The sequence below is a fragment of the Nelusetta ayraudi genome, unplaced genomic scaffold (genome assembly GCF_046127955.1).
Source record: "Nelusetta ayraudi isolate G7.1 ecotype Tasmania unplaced genomic scaffold, CSIRO-AGI_Nayr_v1 ptg000083l, whole genome shotgun sequence".
NCBI lineage: Eukaryota > Metazoa > Chordata > Actinopteri > Tetraodontiformes > Monacanthidae > Nelusetta > Nelusetta ayraudi.
The window spans coordinates 653,812-679,379 of record NW_027466133.1 but is presented as its reverse complement, the minus strand read 5'-3'; the positions used below and the strand labels follow the sequence as shown (position 1 = coordinate 679,379).

Below are 25,568 nucleotides of genomic sequence, written 5' to 3'. Positions count from 1 at the left end.
TTAAGCGCAGTATTAAGAAACCCAACAATTTTATTAACTTCATATCTTTATTAGAAAAGTAAAGTAGAAAAATTGCTTCTTGTTTTCCTGACAGTCTCGCATTTCGGGGGGCTTTATAATAAAAGTGAGCTTTATTAAATTGGAACCACTGGAATTCATGTTCAAAACGGGTTCAGTAACAAGTGTATCTCTCATTCTCTCTCAGTCAAATCAAAGCAGCAGGACAATCCAGCACGTTTACAATATGACCTTGGAGCAGGTCACATGCAGGAGGAAAATAAAAGAAATCCCAGAAAATGCGAGAAAACACCTCCAGTCCGACTGGATCTGCTGCCGTTCATTCAGAAATGTTTCAAAAGGGTATTTTAAAAAACAAGAGAACTCCAAAAATTCCAAAATCTTTAAACTCTGGACGTTCCAGTCGGAGTCCAGCAGCAGCACAACCGTCACCCAGGCAGAACCTTCTGCACTTCTGCAGCATCTTCTGGCTGCGTCTCTAAAGCTCCCCGTGGCCGACCTCGTCCTTCAGCCTCTCGTCCTGGTGGCCGTCCGCCTCGGGGGCTTTCATGTTGGCGAAGTTCACCTCCCTGGTCAGCTGCTCCAGAGGCGGGAGGCCCACGGCCAGGTTCCTCAGGGCGATGGCCGTCATCAGGAAGCTGCAGAACGGGAGAAGAAGGTGGGAGTTGAGAGTCGTGGCCATTGGAGCAGTTGCAACGTGGAACTCAAACTCACCTCCGGCGGAAGGTGTAGTACTTCTTGACGGCAAAGCGCTCAAGGCGCTCCAGCACGCCGGCCTCCCGCCTCTTCTTCACCTCCTTCATGCGGCGCTGCCTCCGGAGGAAGAGCTGGACCACGGGGTCGGTGGCGTTGACCTCGGCATCGTCGGCCACCAGAGGCTGCAGCTCTGGGGGAAGCGGTTCCGTCTCTGTCGGGTGGACGGTGGCAAGAGTTTGTGATTTTTAGGGGAAGTTGTGCTGGTGTTCTATTTGTTGTTTGTTTGTTTGTTTGTCTGTTTGTGTTTTCAGTTTGAGTGCGGTGCCCTGCTCTCTCACCCGTGCCGTTGCGAACGCGCTCCTGCAGCTCCAGCAGCTTGGTGAAGTTCTCCTGTAGCGCCACCTCCGTGGTGTTGACGTAGACGTACATGTAGCAGGACGGATCCTCGGACACGGTGTAGACTTTATGGTAGGCTCCGGCAGGAACCTGGAGCGCACACACACACACACACACATCCTGGTCAGTGCTGATGTAGATAGATGGAATACAATCAGACAACCAAAGCAGATGATTTGTGTGATTTTGTGATTTTTCCTGTGTCGTACCTGCATCTTCTCGCCCGGCCCCAGCGTGTAGTTCTTCTTCTCCTCCACCACCTCCACCTGCACTCTGCCCTGCAGCACGTGCACGCTGGTGTTGCCCAGGTCCGCGCTGACAAAGTTCTCCAGGTGGAGACCTTCAACAAGGCGACACAGAAGCAGTCAGCGCGGTGGCTTGAGGCACAAACGTTTTGTTTGGTTTTGTTTCTTTGCACGACCTGGGAAATCGGCGATGAAGACGATCTCGGTCTGGTTGTCCAGCGTGCCCTCGATCTCCTGGAACTTGGTCCTCCAGGGCGAGAGGTCCACCAGCAGGGGCATCAGCCACGGGTTTGGCTTGAAAGGTGACCAATCAGCTTTCACAATGTCCACGCGGGGATCAAAGATCCTTCCAAGAGATTCAAGAAAGAAAATTAGAAATTGCACATTACTCCTTTAAAAAAGTGTATTTTTGTGACAGGAAAAATGCCGGTACCTCTGTTGGAAACGCTCGTTGATGGACACCCAGATGTCGAAGTAGATTTCGGGCTCGGAGATTTTGTAGCGAGGGAGGAGCTGACTCAGACAGGTGGCGTACTGCTTCAGCATATCGCCGTGGTCCTTCCAGCGGCGGCTCTGCGTGAACACCTGCGACAGACGAGCACCACAAAGACCCGTCATAGCCAAACCCCATACCTTCAGCAGAGTGGAGGTTCACCCGCCCTCGCCAGCCCAACCAGCCCGGCCCAGCCCAGCCCAGCTCACCCCCGGGTTCAGGTATCCCATGTCTCCGGTTTTTCCATCTTTGTAGGTGATCTTGACGTGCTGGTGGCTGCGGGAGTGAACCATCATGTCCCAGGAGTAGCCGTACAAGCCGTTGGTCCAGTTGTTGTAGCCCTGAGCAAAATAATGATGATTGTTCATATGCACTCATTGTTTTGTGTAAAAAAAAATAAAAAGGGAAAGGGAAGTATCCACTTCAGCTGTGATTTTGTGAGCTGCCCAGCGTAGTTAAAAAAAAAAAAGCAAAAAGTTGCCTTTCTGTTTTTTGTTATACATTTATTAACTTGTTTTCTGACCAAAGTCGGCCACCTTGATCGGCTCCTCCAGGAGTCCAACTTTCCTTATTGCGTCTCGTAACTGAGCAACTCGCAAAATAAATATCCAAATAGATTCACCTGCGTGATGAAGTGGGAGTAAGGCATGAAGAGCTGTTCCAGTATGTAGACGATGGTGAAAACCGCCGCCAGCTTGTGTTTCCACCGCAGTCTGGGAGCTTTCTTGGCGACAGTTGCGGCGGTGGGGGCAGGAGGAGTCTCCTGGTTCTCCTGGGGTTCTACATTGCTGCGGCGAGCCTCGGTGTAAACGCAGGAGGAGCTGGGCTGAAGGTCTGTGGAGGTGAAGGGCAGCACCGCCTGGAGGAACGCTGGGAAGCGGCCGAAGAACCTCCTGGGCCAGTCGGGGTAGCAGAAGAGAGGGCTGGTGGCCAGCATGGTGTAGGAGAACATGCCTGAAGGAGGTGGAGGAAGAGGAGGAGATGGAGAAGGAGGAGAGGGAGGAGGAGGAGGAGGAGGAGGAGGAATAAGAGTTGGAGGAGGAGAAGATGGAGCAGAAGGAGGAGGAGGACATGGAGAAGGAAGAGGAGGAGGAGGAGGAGGGGAATAGGGAAATAACTTGGGAGGAGGAGGTGTTGGAAGAAGAGGAGGAGAAGGAGGGTTAACACCTTCAGCCAGAGGTCTTCACCTCGGGATGTTTGTGATCAGACCAGGAAGCTTCTTCACACCCACCGATGCTGAAGAGCTGGGAGTTCATGCAGTGGAAGTAGGAGACGAAGAAGAAGGCGTACGGCCGCGTGGCGTCGAAGAACAGCAGGTAGCCGGCCGTCATGTCCAGGGCCAGGCCGCCGCCGTGCACCACCAGCAGGCTCACCAGCTCCACGGGAAGCATCGCTCTGGGAAAAACACAGTCAGGACGTTCACACACCACAGCGGCCGATGCCCCGAGCCACCCGGCTGCTCTGAGTCTGACCACACCCACTTGAAAGGATCAAACAGCCAGTGATGCGCCAGGTACGACATGGAGTATCCCTCCACCCAATCAGCATCCAGCTTCTTCACTCCAGCGATAAAGTAGACGAAAAACACCTGGAGAGAATAAAGCACGGCTAAGTGTCTTGCTTGCTTTCTCAGCTGTGATGTCATCAGCTGGCTGGCACCACAAACCTGCGTTCGCAGCAGGGTGTAGTTCCACAGAGGAACATGGGCGTTTCTTATGGACGGCCGCCGTAAGCCATCCAGTGACCTGCAAGGACACAGAAAGCTTCCTGTTCAGGCAAATGAGAGTGAAAGAACAAAGAACAAACACAGGCTGACATCCTCCTACCAGTATCTGTTGCCGTCCATCAGTGTGAGCTGGAAGCCGATGAGGCCGTACAGGTACGAGTGGTTGTTCCACGCCGTCTTGTCCAGGAAGAAGATGTACCAGTAGGTGGAGATGAACATGAGGCAGGAGAGGCGGTAGAAGCAGCCCAGCATGATGCCCACGGCGCCTTGTGAGAAAAACAGAAAAACAAAAACATGCAACTTCAGACCATTTAGATGTTAGTTTTTATATGTTGTCCAAGGCTGGAAATTGTGGGAAAAAAATATATAAAATACAGATTTTTGTGTCTGTAAAAGACGAAAAGATTGGACACAAACTTTACCCTGTTTAAAGGCCCTATCTGGGTTGTCGTTTTTTTTGTTATCAGTATTGATTTATTTCTGGCTGCTGTCTTCTGCTCCTCTGTTTGCATTCTTGCACAAGTCAGAGAACAGAATGTTTGCATTAGTGGGAGAAATCCTAACGAGAGCACACGGGGGAGACCGGGGTACGGGGGAGGGACCTTACATGACACTGGCAGATCAAGGGAAGGAAAAAAAAAATTAAAGGTCTGGAGCAAGACTGTTAAACCTTCAGTACAGACGGCCCCCCGCAGTGAAAACACACTAATAAAAAATAAAAAATAAAGGCATCCTCCCCGCACTGCTCCCTCTCAGGCTTTAACCAGGAAGTTCAAGAGAGACTGGGAGACTGAGACCCACCGAGGAACATCACCACGTACACCAGATACATCCAGTCCAACGGCAGCGGCTGCAGGAAGTTGAAGAGCGGGAAACGGCACACAGGGGCCCCATCCAGATACTTGTAGTCCAGGTGGCTGAGGCCCCTCTCCTGTGTGACGTCGATGGCCATCAGCAAACCTGCGAGGAGGACACATGGTCAACTCTCTCTGACTCATCACAGAAAGTGGAGAGGTCCGTGAACTCACCAAACAGGCAGCGGAAGATGCCCAGGCCTGCAGGGTCAGTAGGCCGGTTCAGGAGGGCCACCAGGCTGCTCCAGGAGCTCAGGTCTTCCCTCTTGAAGCCAAAGATCCGCTCCATCCTGCTTCCCGTCGGCGCTTTGTCCGCCTTGGGAGACGCATCTTTTTGACTCTGCGCACTCTTTCCCTCTCCATCAGTGCCCAGGAGAGCACCTAGAAGATCGGGTTAAATGATGAGGAAGAGCCTGAGACTCAGACACCGCTTAGCAGCGCAACCCGAGGTGCTTATTAACAGGTCAAACTACCAGAAGGGAAAAATCACAACACACTTTTGACAGCTCGCTCACCTGCGGTCGCCTCTCTCGCCTCCATGCGCGACAGAAGTGGAGCAGCAGAGTTCAGTCCGGGGTTCCTGGGTGCGACACACGGGGCTCAGAACGGGCCTCTCTCCGCTGTCCCTGCCCCAGGTGGAGGTGTTCCGCTGGTCACGTCAACGGATCGGACAGACCTACGTGTCACAGTGCGCGCACGCACGTACACACACATACACCCCCCCCCACACACACACACCGTGGACGGGCAACGGCCAGGAGGGGGGAGGCAGACGTTTCGGGAGGCGTTGGAATGTTGTGAAACAGCTGCTCGTCGCCCGTTGGCTGGTTCTTCGGGAGGGACCGCCCAAATGATTGCGTCATATCCAAGCGACGACTTTGTAACGATTTTAAAGTAATAGTTCTGGGGATACAGTCATATGACTTCGAAAACAAGCATGACCGTAGAATTACCGTAAATCAAAATGTGTTTATTTGAAAAATAATTTATATTTTGCATGTACGTGGCAAATAGACATATATTTTTTTAATCAAACATAAAAAAAAAAAATTCCTTGCTCGAAAAAAGATATGACATTCTGTATGTTATTAAAAAAAAATTATCGTTGTGACTACAACTGTAATGCCATGCAGCACGGCCAGAGGGCGGGCGTGCAATTAAAGCATGTGTTTTTGACAGTCCTCTGAGTGAGAATCCTACTGTTCGTGTTGTCATGAGTCACTTCCATTCTCCACGTAGTTGAGTCTGCCTGCATTGGGGATGAATAATTAATACTCGACTGTCTTTTGAGGTTTTAAAGTGGTCAAAATGAAGAAGACGAGGGAGAGTTCCGTGAACGTGACTGCTCCCGGTGCTTTGACCTATTTCACAGAATCCAGATAATAAAGCTCGTGACTTGAAAGACAAGTGTAGGTCTTTTAATGAGTTGTGTAACTGCCACTTTCCATAATTTACCGGAGAATTGTGGGATTTTTGGCTGTTCAGTCCATATTGACGTATTATACAAAATTAATAATTAGTAATACCTTTCACCCTGTAGGAACCTTTGGACTGAAAACAAACCAAACAGGTCATGGCGGTTCACTGGCCATTTGCATTTGTTATTGTTTGTTTCTCAATTATTCTGTAAAACAATCTGTTAAACCTTAAAATGATAGAAATCCTGGGCACCGCGACTTCTAAAAATTAACCGAACCAAGCAAAATTGTTGTTGTGATTCTTACGGGCGTCGCCCCCCCAAAAACCGTGCAATATGCCCGTCGTCCAACAGATGGCGACACCTGAGCCGAGATGCCTCCTGTGAAGAGCGACGCTGCCGTGAACCAGTCGGAGAAGAAGAACCAACAAAAGCAACCACAAATCACCGGGGAAGTTACACATCACATCCTCCCTGCGCGTCCACGTCTGGCCGAGTTTGGAGAAAATGTAACTGGGGGTCATCGCATTTCTCGTTCGGGAATACGAGTCTGTGAAAGGCGAAAACTGTTACCGTGTTCAGCGCCGTATTTCCTGCGAAAATTTGGCAGCTTAGCTAGCTGAGGTTAGCTCCTCTACGCTGGTTCGCCCACCACAGACTGGCAGACCACAGATAAGCAGCTGTTGTCAACACAAACAAACAAACAAACAAGCAGGGTATCTCCTCTGCTGGCCCGGTGCACATCATCAGGTAAGTTTGTCCACATGTCGTTTTTATTTGACTGCAAATATGATGTTTCTCACGCTAAAGAACGTCGCCCCTTGCACCAGGCTGCTTTGTTGTGCACAGGTGGCGAGGGTAATGTTTAAACCACATATGTGTTTTTGACCTCTATACGATATATGAAAAAAAACCAAAGCTTTTGGGGCCTTTTCCACCTGTCTGAAATTTATACGAACAGTATCACTTTCCCATAATTACTAGCGAAGCCATTCAACAGTTTATAGGCCTTCCTGCTGAAAAGGAATATTTTAAAGTGAGTCATGTGACATTTCTGATATGTGCTCTATATCGAATATTGAAAATAGTAATCACAATACAGTGGATTTAGAATTTTTTTTATGTTTAACAATACGTTGTTGTTGTTTTTTAATAAAAGTGCATACAGACAGATTGTCCTGAAGCATGAAAGCAATCAGCAGCTACACCTAAATATCCAGTTGTTGCTCGTTGAACCGTTGACACCAGCAGAATAATGAACTGCTAGAGGAGCTTTTATCACAAAGTTGCCAAAGTCCTGATTCGTATCTGTTGTCCTGTTTCTGTTTTATATTGATTTCTGCAGCCCTGTTGCAATTCACTCCAACTGGTCTCAAACGTGTGTGCGTGTGTGTCCCTCCTTTAGAACATCAGTATGGGAGGTCTGGGAAGCAGGCTGCAGGCGCCGCCTCAAGCGCCAGAGGAGGCGGCAGAGGGCACGAGCGCCGGCCGAAAGCACGGATGCGAGTGTAAGAGGAAGAGGCGGAACATCCCGTGTGACTGTGACAGCGAGGCGGAGGACGACGACTCTGTACTAGACACACCTCGCAGGCAAGTCCACGCCACTTAAACCCCTCATATGCATAAAAACGTGAAACAACTGTCAGGAATGTTGGTTAAAGTCATTCCGTGCCGTTTGTTCTTTTTTCCTTTTTCTTTTTTGCATGTGAACAGGAAGAAGTTGAAAAGCACATCACGCTACATTTACCAGACTTTGTTCTTGAAAGGAGAGAACAGCGACATTTGCATCTGTGCACTGGGGCAGGAGTGGAACCTCCACAAAGTCTACCTCTGTCAGGTATTAGATAGATAGATAGATAGATAGATAGATAGATAGATAGATAAATACTCTGCATGGTTATTCTGACTCTTCTCTCTCACTCTGCCCTCTGCCTCCTGCAGTCAGGTTACTTCTCCAGCATGTTCAGCGGTGCCTGGAAGGAGTCCAACATGCTAGAAATCAACCTGGAAATCCCTGACCAGAACATCGACACTGAAGGTGTGGCAGAGTTCAGGTCACACAAGTGTGTTCAGTAGTTTTACTTGGCCATCCCTAACTGTTGCTGCGTCTGTGCGTGTAGCTCTCCAAGTTGTGTTTGGGTCGCTGTACCGGGACGATGTCCTGATCAAGCCCAGCCGGGTCATCAGTGTTCTGGCCGCTGCCTGCATGCTACAGCTGGACGGTTTGATCCAGCAGTGCACAGAGACCATGAAGGAAAACATCAGCGCCAAGACAGTGTGTGGATACTATGCCAGCGCCAGTATCTACGGCTTGGACTCGGTCATGAAAAAGTCAGAATTGCATCTCTTGTCAGAATTGCAACAATGCGATCTCTGTATTATTTTTTTACGCGATGAATTTGCGTCACTCCCTGTTTTTCCCTCCTTAAACTTTTTTCGCAGGTGTCACGACTGGCTTCTAAACAACCTGATGACGCACCAGAACGTGGACTTGATGAAAGAACTCGGGTATGTTTGTGCTCAGCTAACATGTGCAGCGACTAGTTCAGGAGCAAAAAAGTAAAGAAAAAAGAAAAAACAGTCGCCAAGAGGCTCACATCGATCTAACGCAAAAACAGCGGTCAACAAAAATACCTATTACTGTATTTGTGAAAAATAAACAAGAATAATAACAAGACATAACAACCAAAAACCAACCCAAAATATAAACATAAAATTACCATTCACAACTTATAAGAATAAACTCATTCCTGGCTCCAACAACATGTCAGTCTTTGTTTTAAATGATTTAGCTTGTTTCTCATCAAGCGTCAGTGTAAATACTGACGGACGTTATTCAACACCCGTCCTGTGTTGCAGAACCGAGGTGATGGAGCAGATCATCCAGTCCTCGGACCTGTTTGTCATGCAGGTGGAGATGGACGTGTACACGGCTCTGAAAAAGGTAACCTGGCAACATCCCCCTCCACCCTACCCCACCCCGGTTGAACAAACAGACCCGCTGCAGATGTTCCTGAAGAGCTCTGTTCTCTCCCCGCAGTGGATGTTCCTGCAGCTCAACCCGTCGTGGGACGGCCCCATCAAGCAGCTCCTGGCAGACGCTGACGCGTGGCTCTGCAAGCGCAGGACAGGTACCACCAGGCCGCAGCGGGGGGGGGGAGAATCTTCTTTACGAGTGTGGACATGTGGAAAAACTCGCTTTGCTCTGCAGACCTGTGTGAGAAAGAACCCTTCCTGAACACGGAGGAGGGCGCCCCCTTCCGTTCGGTGTTCAAACATGTTCGTCTGCAGTACATCATCAACGACCTGGCGTCAGCGCGCATCCTGGAGAGAGATAATATTTTGCCACCCGGTAAGACTTGGCCTAATTATGAAAATTGTCAATTTGACCTGGAGAAAATAAACTTGCAGCCACTCACTAAAACAATATTCACTTGAATGGCTCATTCCAGGACCAGTGAGTCCAGACATGGAACATTTATTCTTATTATTGTCACACTACTGTGTCTGATTGATTTCCCCCGCCCCCGTCATCCACAGATTGGTTGACGTCTGTGTACAAAAACCAGTGGTTTGCTATGTTGCGGACTGAATTCGACAACGACAACGGGTGAGCACCTGACGCAGCTCTATTGCCGGTTCATTGTTTGGTGTCATCGCACAACGTGTTTACACTGAACATGATTTTAATCCCTCAGTCCACACGACGCAAACAAGGAGGAGTTTGAGTTGAGCAGCATGAGGTGCGGCCGAAAACTGACCAAAGACGGAGATGTGAGTTCGACGACCTCACTGCCGCAGTGACTCCACCCCCCACCTGTGTAGGATGTGTATGTGATGTGGTGTTTTAACCCCACAGTACTGCTGGAGGTGGACTGGCTTCAACTTTGGCTTCGACCTGCTGGTGACCTATACAAATCGTTTCATCGTCTTCAAAAGAAATACGCTAAGTCAGCCATGTGGGGGCGCTGTGAGCCTGCAACCCCGAAGGCACTTGGCTTACAGGTCTGTGTCATGCAAGTGATGCAAACAGAAACTTCAAGATTTTATTTTTATTTTTAAACAAAAAAGAGTTCCTGTGCACAGTTCCTGTACACATGGCCAATTTGCAGAATTTAATGCGACGTCAATAAGGAAAACGACAAAAGGAATGATCCTTCCTGCAGCTAAAGCAGCACCAACATCACCAAGATACAATGGAAGCAGTTCTGATGCTTGAAAAAGGTCCAGTACCGAAACGCATTAAATTCTGCAGTTGGCCATGTGTGCACGGGAACTCTTTTTTTGTTTAATTTGGACCTAATTGTCACCTTCCGATGCACCTGCCGAGGAAATCGATGTATGAAGATTTTAGCTTTTTTTTTGTATTTTTTTAATTTTTAAAATTTTTTCTCCAGGTTGCGTCTCGCCACTTTCGACAGCCGAGGGAAACTGCTCTGCGGCCGCTCGACCAGTTACCAGCTGCTCACCCTGGAGAAAGACCAGGTCAGTCATATGGTCTATTGGTTCTTGTGTGAACGCCTCTCCCCCACCTTGCACCTTCTTCAACGTTCCTCCTCATCCTCCTCCCGCCTCAGGAGTACGTGGTGATGAACCTGGACAGCCGCCTGCTGTCGTTCCCCCTCTACGTGGGCTGCAACTTCCTGTACACGTCGCCTCACTCGGACCAGCGTCCCGATTCCCCGGAGCAGGAGAGCACGACCCAGAGCGTGTCCTGATGCCTCGGTTCCGGCTGGTTCGGACTGCCGCTGTGGTGGGCGCCGCCGCCGGGTCTCGTCGTGCGCCGGCTCGTACGCACAAACCCAGCGGCGTCGACGTGGGACGTGTCGTGTGCATGCTGTGTGAGTCTGTGAGGTGCCACGGCAAAATATTTCTGTGTCATGTGCATTCAAGTGTTTGTCGGGAAGTTTTCGGAAGCAAAGACGTTGACTTTTGCTGCGGGGAAACATCCTGGGCTGAGCCGGTGCTGCGAGCTAAGAAGGGAATGAAAACATCGCTCGCCGCAGCGCTCGGGGAACTCGTATTTATTTCACGTGGATTGTTAAAGGAGGAATCCAAATGGCAAAAACAAAAAACATTTTGAGCTATAACGTTTTTGTACCACTGCTGCTCTTTAGTTAACTGACATGGTTGAGCCCGTGCGTTGCTAAGCTTTAATCCTCGCCCTGAAGATCCATTTCCGTCCAGTGACATGTCCAACACCTCCTCAACTTCCTGGAGGAAACTAGCCGCCCCTGCAGGATTGTCGGCACTCTGGTGAAAGACATTGCTTCGGACCAATTGACCGTAAACCAGCGACGTCCAAATAGCCACTTTAGCGCTTCAGTATTTTCTTGCGCTTTGATCTCATAGACGAGGTTTGGTCAGATGAGTGTCCCAAACTTTGAATGCTCAGAATAATAATTAGTAATAATAAATAATAGATTTCTTAAATTCTACGATCCTCCCAAAGTGCCCGTTCACTGACGTTGAAATGAGCTGCTCCTCTTTTTTTCAAAGCCCTCCAACTCACTGCAACCATATTATGAAATTATCTGTTACATTTGTTGACATAAACAATTTTCAAGCATTTAATTGGTGTTTTTTGTATTTTATCAAGACCTTTTACTACACAAATGTGGATTATCAGGCTTGTGCCTCTCAGTGTGCCGTTAAAGTTTTAAGTTAAAGATTTAGTTATGCGTTGTTTTGTTTTGTTTTTTACCTCCTTTTTATGAATGTTTTTTTGAAAGAAGGTATGTTCGCGATCCTCAACAGCCGATAAAAGCTGCCCGGTGCTACCACACATTCACTTGAGTTCAGCTGCACAACTTGAAAAAACAAAACAAAAACAAAAAAATGAATTAATCATAATTAAATATTGATATTTATTTTCTGTTGAAAGTTAATGGATCTACCAATAGTTTGTGATGTACTCTGGTGCTCAACCTTTTTATCTCTCTATCGTGTTCATGGGCACATACATAGCTCATTGCATTTGAAATCAATTGTTGGATATTATTCACCATACAATCAATTGCAGCCATAAGCTGTCCATCACTTTAGCACAAATGAACAGCAACAGGTGTCTTGATGTGAACTGTTCGTGTAAGTTGAAGTCTTTTCATGTTCAAGTCATGGTTTAATAGGTTTTCCTCCTACGGTGATATTTTCTAGTTTCACTCATGGATTCACGTGTTGTCAGCTGCTTTTATTCCTCACTCTGGGTTTGTTGTTGATTCTTGTAGCAATCCGGGAAAACTAAACAAATGCAGCTATGGGTATTTTTCATTTCTAGAAAACAAAAGTGTCCTCGTTTGGATATTTTGCCCAAGTCACTTTTCACGCAATGACTCTGTTTTATCTGTATATGACGGAAAATATGCTCATTAAAAAAACTGTCCCAAAACATCGTTGACATGTCATCGTCTCGTCTTGCCTACCATTTGCCAGTACAGATGATTGTTGAATTATGGAAATAATGAAACACAACATCAAGTGCATTTGCAGCTTCTTTTTTTTTTTTTGTTAAATCCATTCACAGAATTTTTTTGTCATCTGGAGGTAAGAAAAAAAAAATCAGACATTAAAAGTACAGGCAAAAACTGCACAAGGGATGAGGCAGTTGGACAGTTTTGATGTTAAAAAAAAAAATGAAGTAGTTGTTGCATTATATAGTTCTTTCTTCTTATTTTTATTATTTGACCCTCAGATGTGTCCTGAGATGTTTCCCTAGACGCACAATAAAAAAAAAATTAACTTAAACATCCATTAACTGAAGAGACACAGCAATTCTTCGTACTCCAACCACACAAAACGTTCACAACACCAACCAGACCAGTAGAAGAAACAAGATTCTCTTCATCCAACTCTAATCCTACTGGTCTATCTGGATTTTCTGAATGCATGCCGCACACGTAGTAAGCACAGGCACTGTGGTGAAGACCACAGCCACCCAGCATCACTGCTCTATAGAGTCCAGGGTCTCCTTGAGTCTCCGGGTCATGCTGGGGATCAGGTTGACGTGGTCGTCCACGCAGCTGCCCACGCAGCGCTCCATTAGCGTGCGAACAGCCGGCTCCTTCGCTCCGGAGTCGAACAGATCCTTGGCCTTGTCGTTGCAGTGCATCGTGCATCTGGTGAGACGATCCTGGGGACAGCAAAAGACAAAAGTGGATTTAGAAATGATGAAGACACAAAGTAGGGGGAGTAATTCAAATCTGGAGGAAAACCAATCACATTTGGGAGGATGCTGGAGCAACAGTTAGAATCAAGTGCTTTTTATCTTAAAGCCAGATCGTCACCTGAAACTTCTCCAGCTCGGCAGTGACCAGACCCTGGGCTTGGGCCAGAGGAGTGTGACACCTATCGATGCACTGATGGACCTGAGACATGGAGTCCGAGCTCCGGCTGCAACAGTCCGCGCTGCAGCTGAACATGCGACCCTGTTGTGGAGACACGCCACAAGGTAAGAACCACAAACGGAGGGAGGGATACGCGAGCACCCGCGATAGCAGACGACTGCTTTACCTGCATTTTCCGGATGTGGTCCCTCTCCAGGCTTTGGACCATCTCCTCCACCTCGTTCTGCATGCGGGCCTGATGTGCCTCAGCCATCTCTGTTCTCACTCTCAGTCACTTTTAAAGTCTGTCGAACGAACCGGACCTGTGGGCCGGGGGTGGAACCTGTGCGCTTCACCTGAAATGCGTGGCTTTACTTTATTAACGCTAAGGTCACCTCCATTCAAGCATGGTCCAAGACCAGGATTACGCCACTTCCGCTTTACTTCCGTAATTTCACGAAGAAAAAAATAATCCACTTCCTGTATGTGCATTCCTGCCTCACATTGGATTTCCAGAGGGAAGAAGAGGTTAACTAAGTGTCGGTGTCGCACTATTTTTTGATGAGTCAGAAATATGATACTAATGGGATTATTGAATTAATTTGATCATTTAGAAAAAGTACTTTATCCATACACAAGCGTTTTTCCGGTGCCGATTACGATACTTTCACAATAAGACAGTGTTAAAGTTTGTTTATGCGCTGTTTCGCTCACCTTTTAAGCGTGTTGACATATATGTTCGCTGTGTTTGTTTGTTTTTATTTGTAAAAAAAATAAATAAGATAAAATAAAATAATAATAATAATGTAATAATACATTTTTTAAAAAAATCGTTTCCCAGTGACCGATTTCCCTTCATTTGTTTCAGCCTCATGTTGTGACATGTTGACGTTTGACGAGCACGGGAGAGGATATCTAACTACATTTGTATTTAGAATTTTAATTTGTTTTACGAGCCAAACTGCTGCTCATCTTTATTCTGCCAGCACAAGCTGATCCTTGGTTAATAACATTTCCCCTAAACCGAACTGAAAATTTCACATCGGAGTTAGTTTGCGCTTTTAGCAACTTTTATCACGAAATGACTGTCTCGGCGTAACCGGAAGTGCCTCAATATGCGAAGACGCTCCGGGCTGGTGTGGACGTGAATCACCAGTTTTTTCCCCAAGTTTTGTCTGACAGAATCTCCGCGCGATCCTCCTGTTGGCGTGTTAACTTTAGTTTTTTTTTTTTTTTTTTTTTTTTACAAAGACGAAGAAAGACTTCAGGAATATTCGAGACATCTCAGTTCACACCGGTGTGCCAAAGCGGAAGTTAACACTGTGGAGTTTGTATCTGGACCAGCAGCAGCCCTTCAGCCACTTTATACAAAATAGTAAGTGCACACCGGTCGGTTGAACAAATTAATTTTCAAAAGTTTTCCCGTAAAGATTATCGTCAAAGTTGTTTTTTCCCCCTGTCATGCTCTCTGCTCCAGTACTCGAGCTGTGAGCTGTGACCTTTGACCGAGGCTGTTTGAGATAAAGTTGCCTTCCAGGTGATGTGATGATGTGGTGTTGTTTTTCTAGATGCTCCTTCGTGCAGAACCTTAGACGCACACGATGAATCTACAGAGCTTTTCAGTGAATGCGTTGCTTCTCCTCGGGCTTTGGCACACCGGGAGGAGATGTCTCGCCTCGGCCCCGGAGCTGCAGGCTCAGCCCAGGAAGATCGGTGAGTTGTGTCCCGGACGGGATCCCTTTTCATAAAGCTGAAAGCTCCTTTATGATGTGATAGATAATCGTCACCGCTCCAGGTTTGTCCATGCCCTGATTTATCTCTGTGACAAGAAAACAATCTAGTTGCACACAGCAGTGCCTCCCAGAGACCAACAGGGTGCAGCAATGATGTATCTCCCTTCTACTGATCAGTGGTAGAGGCACTGTGATGTCTGTGGCCTTGATTCAAACCACAAGTATACTGTTTTGATTTGTTGAGGTATGTAAATTCTGAAGTCCTACACCAGACCAGAGTTTCAGGTTGTGGTACCTCCCCATTACAAATCAGTGAATGATTAAAGTCTTTTGAAACCCTCATTTTGAGTTTGAAAACCCACAAAGTGTTGTGCCAATATTGGTCAGATGCCACGTATTAATGTTTATGACTGTTTTCTGTCCATTGCAGTTGACTCTTTTGTCACGTGAATGAATGAATTAAATGAAAGGCATGAGTATAATTGCGAGTAAAGCCCATTGACTCGACTCTCTCGTCTCCTTGAAGCTGTGGTCGGCGCAGGTATCGGTGGCACGGCTGCGGCCTACTACCTTAGGGAGCAGTTCGGTCCCGGCGTGAAGATTGACGTGTTTGAGCCCGGCGACGTTGGTGGGCGTCTGGCCACGGTGAAGATCGGGGACCATGAGTACGAGACTGGGGGCGCGGTCATCCATCCGCTCAACCTTCACATGAAGCACTTTATGGACAGATTAGGTAAGAGGCTGATGCGTTCCAGGTCCAGAGCTCTGCGACAAAGGCACAGAATTTAAAAATTAAAAAAAATTGTCTATTGCGTCAGGAATCCCTCCACGCCGGGACGTCCCCTCCAAGATGGCCATTTTTGACGGCAAGGAGCTGGTGTTTGAGGAGAGCGACTGGTTCATCATCAACTTCCTGCGCCTGCTCTGGAGATACGGCTTCAGCTTCCTCCGCATGCAGATGTGGGTGGAGGGCATCCTGGACAAATTCATGAGGTGAGCAGGTGAAAACCACTGCGTCATCTTCTGCAAAGTCAGCTCCTGGGGGCAAAGCAGCCGCAAATCCACACACGCAGATGTCCAAGCGATTATCAAATTAGTTGGAAATGTTTTTTTTTGTCCCTGCGATGAACTGGCGACTTGTCCAGGGTGTCACCCTGCCTTCGCCCTAAGACAGCTGGGAAAGGCTCCAGCAGACCCCCGTAACCCTGAATAGGAATAAAAGCGGGTATAGAAGATGAATGAGTGAATGAATGATTTTTTTTGTTTTGTTTTGGACAGGATCTACCAGTACCAGCAGTACAGCTATTCGTTCTCCACGGTGGAGAGGCTGCTGCACGCCATGGGCGGCGACGGCTTCCTCACGCTGGTGAACCAGACGCTGGAGGAGGCCATGATGGCCGAAGGCTTCTCGCAGGTCTTCCTCAACGATGTGGTGGCGCCCATCACTCGCGTCAACTACGGCCAGAGTGTCCGCCTCAACGGCTTCGTGGGTGCGTTTTTGTTTTGTTTTTTCCTTTGGGGGTTGATGTAACTACCGCTGGTACCGTAAGTCCACGCTTCACACTGATGTCAATAGGGTGCCTTTATTTAAACAGTTCAATGAGGCACCGTGAGAACTAGAATACTAGAATACAAACATAAAGGTTTCAATAAGTACTTATTACAAACTATTTAATTAAACTTTAATTAATAATTACAATTGGATACTTAAAAATAAATCACAAATTCAAAGTTTGTTCACAGCCGAGGTTGGGCTTTGGAAGTTGGATTGACCGACTGGGGTGTACATGTGGCTCCCGCAGGCGCCGTGTCTCTGGCCGGAGCCGACTCGGGCCTGTGGGCGGTGGACGGAGGCAACAAGAGAGTGTGCATGGGACTGTTGTACAACAGCAAGAGTGAACTCGTCCCTGCCAGAGTGACCTCCATCGCCATCAAAGCACGGCCATCCAAGACGACGGGTAACTTCCTCCGTTCGGGTCCAATATTGTGAAGAATTCATCTTCAACGGTATTTTCTAAAAAAAAAAAAAAAACAAGCAACATGTGTCTCACTCCTCTGAGCCTGTGCCCAGATTTTGGTAATAAAAAGAAATCGTCTTTTACGTGATTCCATTGCTCCATTTTGGAGTGTGTGACATGGCCAGCCCTTTGTGATGTCACAAAAGGTGCTAATACAGCCACTTGGTTTATATCCCCTTCCTTCAATCTTCAGCATGGACCATCAGTGTTAACAGGAGGCTGCAAACAGAGGGCTATTGTTTTTTCTTTTTTTTTTGCCCAAGATAAAACATAAGTATCGGACTACGTTGCGTTCAGACTGCGGGCGAATCTGATTCAAATCAGATTCCTTCTCGAATCCGATTTTCAGGCCTGACTGTCCACGCTGTTATTGGATGGGCTGAAAATCAGATTTTGGCTGGCAGTCTGACCGCGGCTTAAATGTTTCATTCTTGTCGCTGTGCTGGTGTTTCATCGCAGCTTCCCTCCGTGTTCTTCCTTCCCAGGAACCACCACCAGTTTCTACGAGGTCAGCTACGTGGGCCAGTCCGGCTCGGCCCACTCGCTCTACGACATCGTGGTCATAGCGACGCCGCTCCACCAGGGCAAGTCCGACATCGCCTTCTCAGGGTTCTCGCCGTCCGTCCCCTCGCACTACCCGGGCCGCTACCACCAGACCGTCTCCACGCTGGTCCACGGCACCCTGAACACTTCCTACCTGGGCAGCACGCAGCTGCCCTCCGAGTTCACCGTGTCCGATGTGCTCACCACCGACTCCAAGGGCGCCGCCATCAGCAGCCTCAGCTCCCTCGACCCCGTGCACGTCCCGCAAGGCTACCGCCGCCCGCCGGCCAGCCGACCCAACGTCTGGAAGGTCTTCTCCCAGCAGCCGCTGTCCCAGGACCAGCTGCGGGACATGTTCCTCTCCTGGGACTCAGTGTCGGAGACCCGCTGGCTGGCGTACCCCTCGTACCGGCCGCCGCACCGCCGGACGCCGCCCTTCATCCTGCACGAGCGGCTCTACTACCTCAACGCGGTGGAGTGGGCGGCCAGCGCCATGGAGATGAGCGCCATCTCTGCCCGCAACGTGGCGCTGCTGGCCCACCACCGCTGGCACCGGCAGGCGGCTAAGATCGACCAGGAGGACCTGCACACGCGGCTGAGGGGGGAGCTGTGAGGGCAGGGCGCCGGGGGGTTGAGGAGGGGGGGGGGGGGGGGGGGAGTCCACTGACCTGCTGCACCGTCAGAACACTGTCAGGGAAAACAGCCATTGACCTCAACAAGGACCGACTCCCAGGTTGCACTTCTTCTTCTGCTTTACCAGTTGCAACTCCTCAACTTCCTGGTTATGAGCTCGCACTTGTGCAAGGACGGTGACCCCCACCAGCAACACCACCCTGGCCAAGAAAACCCTCGCAACGATTTAAAGTCAGCCCACATTTTTTAGAACAATAAAATCTCCCAAATCATCCGAAATTCTGTTAAGATTTCAACTCTTAATTTGTGCCGCACGGTCAACTTTTTAGACGGGGTGTGCCGAACACGCACATTGAAATCAACCCTTTGTGATGTCACACAGGGCACTGATTGCTCTCCCAGGTTAGAGACAGCAACTCCCAGCACAAACTGGTCAAGATATGCAAGGTCCGGCACAGCATCAGTTTCAGCTGGAATATAAAAGCCAGCATTGTTGCAGGTGGCTGTCAACAAAGGGCTAAGTATGCTGTTTGTTTTTTTGTTGTTTTTTTTTTGCCTTTTTAAACTTGCGTGGCCTCTCCCTTCTGAAGGACAAAATTGGAAAAAAAAATTTAATTAAATAATCCATATATATTCGGACCCCTTAAGATTATCCTGCCTGTACCGCAGCTCACCACTGGGGACGATCAGGGCGTTCTGGGGTCACCGTCTGGAGATCAATGGGGCAGATCCCGAAGCTGAGACCCTAAGGGCCGTCTAGTAAACTCACTGCCGTTGTAGTTTTCGAACTTGACATTTAATTTTTTCTGCACCTTTTTTTGAGTGAGAAAACAGTAACTGCTGACGTTTGAGAGAACAGCAAACATTTGCCACTGTGACAAACCAGTCGTACACTGAGTCAAACTGTCGCCTGCGTCGACGCTCCTCTCACTGTTTGGTGCCTGCTGAGACTAATTACTTCTTCTTCTCTTCTCTTTTTTTTCAGCCATGTCTCTGTGTTTTCAGACTCCACATGATAATTTGCAGACCACACTGTCATTACACTGCCCCCCCACCCACCCGGACTCTGAAATAGCGAAAAACAAACGCCAAAAAAAAACACTCCTCAATCACCCTGAAATGCCGAAATGGCCACGTTTTTGTCTTTCACCACCACAAGGCTCTTAACGACTATGATTAACGTTAAAATTTAGTGTTGTAGCGTACACACATGCACACACACACACACACACACACACTCTCTCTAACTGTTTGTTGTTGAGAAAGTGTTTTTGGGGGGTCATGTATTTTATTTTAATGTGCTCGAACATGGTACTGTCTAATCCCTGACATAAAACATGCCCTCTTGAATTCCTTTGTGAGACTGCAACACTAATTGCATGTTGCTCCGTGTCCCCTGATGTCTCGGCAGCGCCACCTCCTCAGCAGGCGGCTGAACTGCGCCAGGATTACGTATATTCTCTAGATATTTAAATCAAAATTTGTGGCCGTTGTGATCAGTCTGCGTTGACCCTGTGCCCTCCAACCAGTCGGGTAATCTTGAAAAAGAAAATTACTCGACCGCATTGATGAACAGCACGGCGTTTTAAAAGCAAAAACATTTGTGCCTTAATGATGTCAGAGAAACAACCTTGAATTCATATTTATTCATTTCTTTTCTCCCAATACTGTTTTAAAGAATCGTTCTTGTGCAACTTTTCCACTGTTGTTTTTAGTAAATTAGGAGGACGGAAAATCTGTATTTTCTATTTTTTGATCTAACAGGCGAATCTACTCGTGCTTTGGAACGTAACAAAATTTTGTATTTTCTGACTTTAACTGTTGTGCACCTTTAGAGTTTGTAACTTTCTAGATCCTTTATGTTGTCACCCACGAAGCACACGGTACAACTGCCTTTCATTCGCTAAGCTGACAATTTGGTGTATTTAGACAGAAGCCTTGTCTGTGTCAACCCAAATTGATATTTTTACGTTTAATAAAACTGTAAGACAGAAAAAATGCTGGATTAGTGTCTTTTGCACACATTTACAATTTCAATAAAGTGTTGAAGTCAAATCTGTGTCTTATTCCCTTTAAAGCATTTAAATCCTTAAACATTGCAGTTCTCTGAGCAGAAGAATACACATTTATCAACACAAAACTGGAATTGTTGCCTGCTCTGGCAAGGCAGCCAGAGGCAAAGCAGCCCGAGGCGGCGAGTGGACGTGTTTTATGAAACAAGCCGTGGGCCACTTAAAATCAGCTGGTGGGCCGCATTTGGACTTTGCTTTACTAAAATATGTCGCACTTTTGCTTTTTTGGACATTTTGATAATTTGCATTCTATCACTGTTCGTTATACTAAATTATCATGTCACATTCATTTCAGCAAGTTTCAAGAAGTGTTCATTATTTTTGCCCCCGAAAAACGACATACTAAGTCTTCTGACAGTTTAGCATAAGACAGAGTGCTAGAAAGCAAAATCCCAACATGTCCAAAATTAAATAAATAAATAAATAAATCACCTTCTATATTAATAAAAAGCTGTCCTAAGACAGCTTAGTATTAAAAAGAATGATAAAATGCAAAATGACAACATCTCTGAAAATGTGGAAAAAAGTCCTATAACGCTGTATTTTTTTGTTTGTTTTTTTGTTTTGTTTTTGTTGTTGTTGTTGTTGGGTTTTTTTTTGGGGGGGGGAGTGGAGGACCAAAAAAAGTTACAGTTCAGCTTGACATACACACTGATCTATTATAAATTGAGAGATAAAATGCCAAATGTCAACCTGTTTGAAAACTGTTTTCTTAGAGAGAAAAATTCCTATATAAGCCAGAAACACACAGGAATGACTGTTCTGAAAGCAAACAATGTGATGAATGAAAAATATGTCAGAAATGCATGTACATACAGTAAACTTACTCTCTCTCTTACTCACTGGTTTGCCCATCGCGATGAACAAGGACTCTTAAAATCGAGAGATTTGAAGTGTCCCAAGTGGAGCCAAATTGCACATGGCATCAGTCAAAGTGGTTTAGCCCACTGAGATATTTGATGAATTAGCCTATGCGCTACCACATTTGGACTCACCGGTCATATGATGAGCACGGTGCAGTGACATAACTTCCATCCTTGAAAGGAAGTAAACATTGTTTCCATTGCTTGGGCTTCCATTCTCCGGGCCAAAACCCAAACAGACCAAGTGACATCTCAAATAAAGGCCCTGTGTGACTGAGTGCCTGACAGTGGGCCCCATTGATGCTCTGAATAAGGATGCGACTGTGTGCTGATGTGAGGGACAATGGTACCAGAGCCGCCTGTCAATGGGGTTAGGTGAACATTCGTAATGTGACGGTCGATATAAAAGCCGGCGGCGGCGACAACAAAGGCATTTTCTCCAGCGACTCGTTGCGGAACTCTGACCGAGTGGATCAAGATGAGGTTCCTGATGCCGCTGTCCGTGTTCGTGGCTGTGGCAGCATTTCAGTATGGTAACCAAAGCCTGTTTATATGTTTCTCAGCGGTTAAATAAGCAGCAAATATATATACATGTATATATGTACGTACATGTGTGTATATGTTATCTATACTTTTTCTCGATTCAATTGTTAACTTTCAGCTCTCTCGGCTTCTCTGGAATCTGCAGAGAAGGGGGAAGTGCTCACTCATGACGGTAAGCAACCACTTAAACAATTGCATCAATGTCAACATAGAGGCTTCAAATATTAAATATAACACATGATGTTTACACCTAAATGTCCCATTTTCGCACGCAGATACGCTGACGAAACTCCAGAAAATAGGTATTTTTCTTGTAAAGATTCAGAATGAAGGTGTAGATTTCCCTTGGTTGACCCCAACCTAAGAGAAAAAAAAAAAAAACTCGCTAATTCCTCAATCGATGCGTTAGTTGATGAGTGTTAATGTGGAGACAAGTGTCACCTGCTGGCGTCACTGCGTCCCTCTGTCTTCTCAGATCAGGTGGAGTTTGAAGCCGCTCAGAAGGCCGAAGCTGCCCAAAAGAACGGTGGGTAAAAAATAAACAGACAGGTTTAAAAAGTACCATTCATCAATGTGTATCACTTTAAAAAATAAATGAATTATACTTACATATGTGTATTTATATGTATTTGCTCTGCAGTTACAGAGGAACACAGCGATGACACCCGCTACCTTGGTAAGACAACAATAATGCAACATTTCTTTTGATTCTCTACTGAATACGAATTACAGCGGTCGCTTCTATTGATTGAACGTTGTTGGTTTTCGTTTTAATATTTTCCATGTAAAAGCTGCTCAAGAAGAATCAGGTGGGTTTCAATTAATTACCTTATATGGATGTCAGATTTAAAAAAAAAAAAAAAAACAACACAAAAACACTTTGGATGTGGAAACAACACAAGATACTATGAAAGAGGATTAGGGCCACAATAAAATAGAGAACGAGAAAACATCACGGGAAGGAGATTTTTATTGAAGTTTTCATTTCGAGTTTTAAGTTGAAATTTCGTGAATAAAGTCGACGCAAAAAAAAATGGAAATTGGCGAGTAAACTGAGTGGATGGTGGATTAACCCAGTAAAGTAAGCCAAGTAAACTGCCGAAAACAGGTGCATCCCACAAATTTCACCTTTGACATTATTTGTGAAATGTCGATTTTATTCACGAAATTTCATCTTTTTACGTCAACTTTAATCTCAAATTGGAAACTTGGGGGGAAAAAAAAATCTTCTTTTTTTTCTCTTCTTGTGGCCCTATCCTCTTCCGTAAAGATACTAAGTCAATATTTGCAATGAGGAGCTTGAAGGTTTTTCAAAGCACCCGTGTTGTTTCCCCACAGTAGAGGAGCAAACTGAAGCTACAGGCTCTGGCAAAGGTTTGTATTCCTTACATAACGTGACCTTTCTCACCTTCTTCCCTGCTTACACTGTTTAACTGTTTCAAAAAAAAAAAAAAAAAAAAAAATCTCCCCACAGCACAAGAAGCGGCGAACTCGGACACTCGCGCAGGTAATGTAATGCCTTCCGAGGCCTGTAGGTGGCAAGAAAGAGCAATGTTAGGGTGGTGCCTGACGTTGCGTCTGTCTCGTCCTTCACCACAGAGTCAGAGTCCTCGGAGGAGGTCGGGGGTGAGTGTGTGACATCAGTGCGCTAATGACCGTCTACAAATGCACCAAAACACTGCAAATAACAGTTTGAGTCAATCAAACTTTTCCAAATTACAGTTTTGGAATGTTTACTTTAAATGGCACGAAGGTCAAAACAAAACAAGATTCCTCTTTGTGCATTTAAGGGGGAAAAAAGAAAAAAGAAAAACAAAGACATCAATCGTTTGCCCTAAAAGTCAAATTTAATGTTTCCCCAGCTCGTCAGGAGAAGAAGGCTGAGACTGTCAGCGGTGCAGGTAAGAGTGGCAATATTTTTTAAATTTAAATCTCAATCTGAATCCCTCTTGTCTGACGCTGCTGTCATTTTCCTGTTTCCTCTACGGCCCAGACAAAGACAGCCAGGACCTAACCAAGGAGCAAGGTACAAAAGTAAATAAATAAATAAATAAATAGAGACCCTGCACAAATACCACAGCGATGTGTTTATACTGTCATTACCCTGCGAGAGTCCGGAGACAGTGATGAAGATTTCCGAGGCCGACTCACAGCAGCTCAACGGGCTCTGTGCGGTTGAAATGTTTTGAGCAACTCCCGACTCCCAAAATTGTGGGTTATGCAAGGATTCGTTGAGAGTGAAAAACAGAGTGAGTCACAGCCGGCCTCAACTTGATTTATTTGAGTAAGTCATAAAAGAAAGACATAAAAAAAGACCTTTATAGGTTGGGTTTGGAAATTAGGCAATAAAGATCGCAAGTTCAATCAAACATTTACAAGTGGGTGCCTTGTAAAAAGCTCCAAAATGAGCATTTATTTTGCCTTCGCCAATTTTGACGTCTCCAAACCTTCAAAACAAACGTTTCAGAGTCTGTTGTTTTGTGGCAACACAGCTTTAAAATAATGTTGTTTTTTACTGTTGTTTTTTTATGTAACAGTGAAAAACAAACTGCTCTTACATTATTTAATCAGCGCTGATGCTTTGGTGTGGGTGTGTGAGTGTGTGTGTGGGAGGTGGTGAGTAAATTTAGGACAAGAATCCAGGGCGCTATGAGACGCAGGTCCCAGGTGCTTATTGTGCTTGATTTACACTGGACCATCTGCTGCTTCCTCTCATTTCAGTGCCAAGGATGTTGCGTCCTTGGCACTGAAGAAACAAACAAAACAAAACAAAACAAACAAAAATACGCTGAAACGGTCGTTTGAGAATCGATCCGAGGACACTGATGCAGCCGCCAGAGGTCAGAGATGGGGAAGCGTTGAGAACCCTTTCAAAATATACACACCACCAGTCAAAAGTTTGGACACACCTTCTTGTGCAATTTGTTTTGTAATCTTTACAACCTTCCACACTGCCAGTAGATAGTGAAGTCATCAAATATATGAGCGAGATATGCAATTATGCAGAAAAGAATAACACGTTAAATAACTCTGAATTAATGCTTTTTATGAAAGGTGGCTATTTTGGAAGAATTTACATATACAATGTGAGTTATTTTACACTTTTGTTGTGTCCTACATAATTCCACGTGTGTTCAAATGTAGTTTTGATGCCTTCAGTGAGAAACTGCAATGTCAACAGTCATGAGAATGAAAGAAGATATTCAGTTCTTAGGGCATGTCCAAACTTTGGATGGTTGTGTATATAAATACATAAATAAATAAATAAATAAATAAATAAAGTCCTACCTGGATGGTGGAACTACAACACCGTCCAGCCTTTGCTGTGAATCAACGGGACCTGCTCGGAAGTGAGTCAGTGAGTGAGTCATTGAGTCAGATCGCAGGCCCCGGTGGCCGTCTGTGGAAAACTACCGACCGACAGCGTGTTTGTAGAGTCAAACTGGCGTGAAGGAATCTTTCCTGTCTGTCTGTCTGTCCGTCTGTCTGCTGCCGTGTCACAGATGTGCTGGAGTGAGACGACCGAGCCGAGTGGCGGCGGTGACGGCGCGTGGATCCCGGCGCGTTCAACACCCCCGACCCAACACTGAACCCCTTCAACTACCCCCCCACCCCCCCGGTGCCTGAGCAGCACCGAGCCTAATGATAATAAAAAGGGAACCATTAAAGCGTCGCCGTGTGTCCGGTCTTCTTTGATCCTCGCACCTGTTGCTTTTACTCCATCGACTGACATCGCCGCTCGCACACTGGTGAAGTGATTTTATCGGACATTTGCGAGGCACAAAAACTATTGTTGTTGTAGTACTCCAGACTGGTCTTGGTCTCCAGAGCACTTGTTAAAGGTTTCGGTCTCGTCCCAGAGGAATTTTTACTCGGTCTTTTGCATTGCTTGATTTTTGAGTGGTCGAGACTCAGCCAACCCTACAAGGACAGATGAAAAAAGAAAAGAGGCCTTGTTTTATGAAGCCAAGTTGTTTTTCTGAAATTGTTTCAAAA

General features: G+C 46.4%; 5 protein-coding genes across 8 annotated transcripts; 3 read left to right on the top strand and 2 right to left on the bottom strand.

The window, feature by feature from the left end:
- Positions 1-28: 28 nt before the first annotated feature.
- ggcx (gamma-glutamyl carboxylase) lies at positions 29-5,494 on the bottom strand. The gene is made up of 15 exons (XM_076044906.1): positions 4,944-5,494; positions 4,603-4,809; positions 4,376-4,534; positions 3,675-3,840; positions 3,515-3,593; positions 3,330-3,436; positions 3,080-3,243; positions 2,471-2,802; positions 2,058-2,189; positions 1,789-1,940; positions 1,532-1,701; positions 1,320-1,450; positions 1,053-1,200; positions 733-925; positions 29-656 (listed from the first exon to the last, which is right to left on the bottom strand). The coding sequence occupies exons 1-15, from the start codon at positions 4,966-4,968 to the stop codon at positions 497-499; spliced, it is 2,325 nt and encodes a 774-aa protein (XP_075901021.1). The 5' UTR covers positions 4,969-5,494; the 3' UTR covers positions 29-496.
- Positions 5,495-5,947: 453 nt separating this feature from the next.
- Positions 5,948-12,237, top strand: gmcl1 (germ cell-less, spermatogenesis associated). Of its 3 annotated transcripts, XM_076044929.1 has the most exons (15): positions 5,948-6,595; positions 6,830-6,881; positions 7,259-7,439; positions 7,563-7,682; positions 7,787-7,883; positions 7,966-8,176; positions 8,288-8,353; positions 8,705-8,789; positions 8,886-8,976; positions 9,057-9,197; positions 9,386-9,455; positions 9,544-9,619; positions 9,705-9,850; positions 10,243-10,330; positions 10,423-12,237. In XM_076044929.1, exons 3-15 carry the CDS (start codon positions 7,260-7,262, stop codon positions 10,561-10,563), a joined length of 1,512 nt encoding a protein of 503 aa, XP_075901044.1. In that variant the 5' UTR covers positions 5,948-6,595; positions 6,830-6,881; position 7,259; the 3' UTR covers positions 10,564-12,237. The 3 variants fall into 3 exon arrangements, with proteins under 3 accessions (XP_075901044.1, XP_075901045.1, XP_075901043.1); XM_076044930.1 differs by lacking the exon at positions 6,830-6,881 and having other exon boundaries at positions 7,259-7,435; positions 7,559-7,682; XM_076044928.1 differs by lacking the exon at positions 6,830-6,881 and having other exon boundaries at positions 5,949-6,595.
- Positions 12,238-12,648: 411 nt separating this feature from the next.
- fam136a (family with sequence similarity 136 member A) lies at positions 12,649-13,609 on the bottom strand. The gene is made up of 3 exons (XM_076044976.1): positions 13,355-13,609; positions 13,129-13,269; positions 12,649-12,974 (listed from the first exon to the last, which is right to left on the bottom strand). The coding sequence occupies exons 1-3, from the start codon at positions 13,439-13,441 to the stop codon at positions 12,786-12,788; spliced, it is 417 nt and encodes a 138-aa protein (XP_075901091.1). The 5' UTR covers positions 13,442-13,609; the 3' UTR covers positions 12,649-12,785.
- Positions 13,610-14,070: 461 nt separating this feature from the next.
- pcyox1 (prenylcysteine oxidase 1) lies at positions 14,071-20,149 on the top strand. The gene is made up of 7 exons (XM_076044815.1): positions 14,071-14,542; positions 14,736-14,880; positions 15,427-15,633; positions 15,719-15,893; positions 16,179-16,390; positions 16,703-16,858; positions 17,404-20,149. The coding sequence occupies exons 2-7, from the start codon at positions 14,769-14,771 to the stop codon at positions 18,072-18,074; spliced, it is 1,533 nt and encodes a 510-aa protein (XP_075900930.1). The 5' UTR covers positions 14,071-14,542; positions 14,736-14,768; the 3' UTR covers positions 18,075-20,149.
- Positions 20,150-21,444: 1,295 nt separating this feature from the next.
- LOC142900533 (uncharacterized) lies at positions 21,445-25,245 on the top strand. 2 transcript variants are annotated; one of them, XM_076044870.1, is made up of 12 exons: positions 21,445-21,562; positions 21,691-21,744; positions 21,848-21,874; positions 22,048-22,098; positions 22,213-22,248; positions 22,364-22,381; positions 22,914-22,946; positions 23,047-23,079; positions 23,172-23,198; positions 23,435-23,473; positions 23,566-23,598; positions 25,076-25,245. In XM_076044870.1, exons 1-12 carry the CDS (start codon positions 21,508-21,510, stop codon positions 25,087-25,089), a joined length of 420 nt encoding a protein of 139 aa, XP_075900985.1. In that variant the 5' UTR covers positions 21,445-21,507; the 3' UTR covers positions 25,090-25,245. The 2 variants fall into 2 exon arrangements, with proteins under 2 accessions (XP_075900985.1, XP_075900984.1); XM_076044869.1 differs by having other exon boundaries at positions 22,911-22,946.
- Positions 25,246-25,568: the final 323 nt, after the last annotated feature.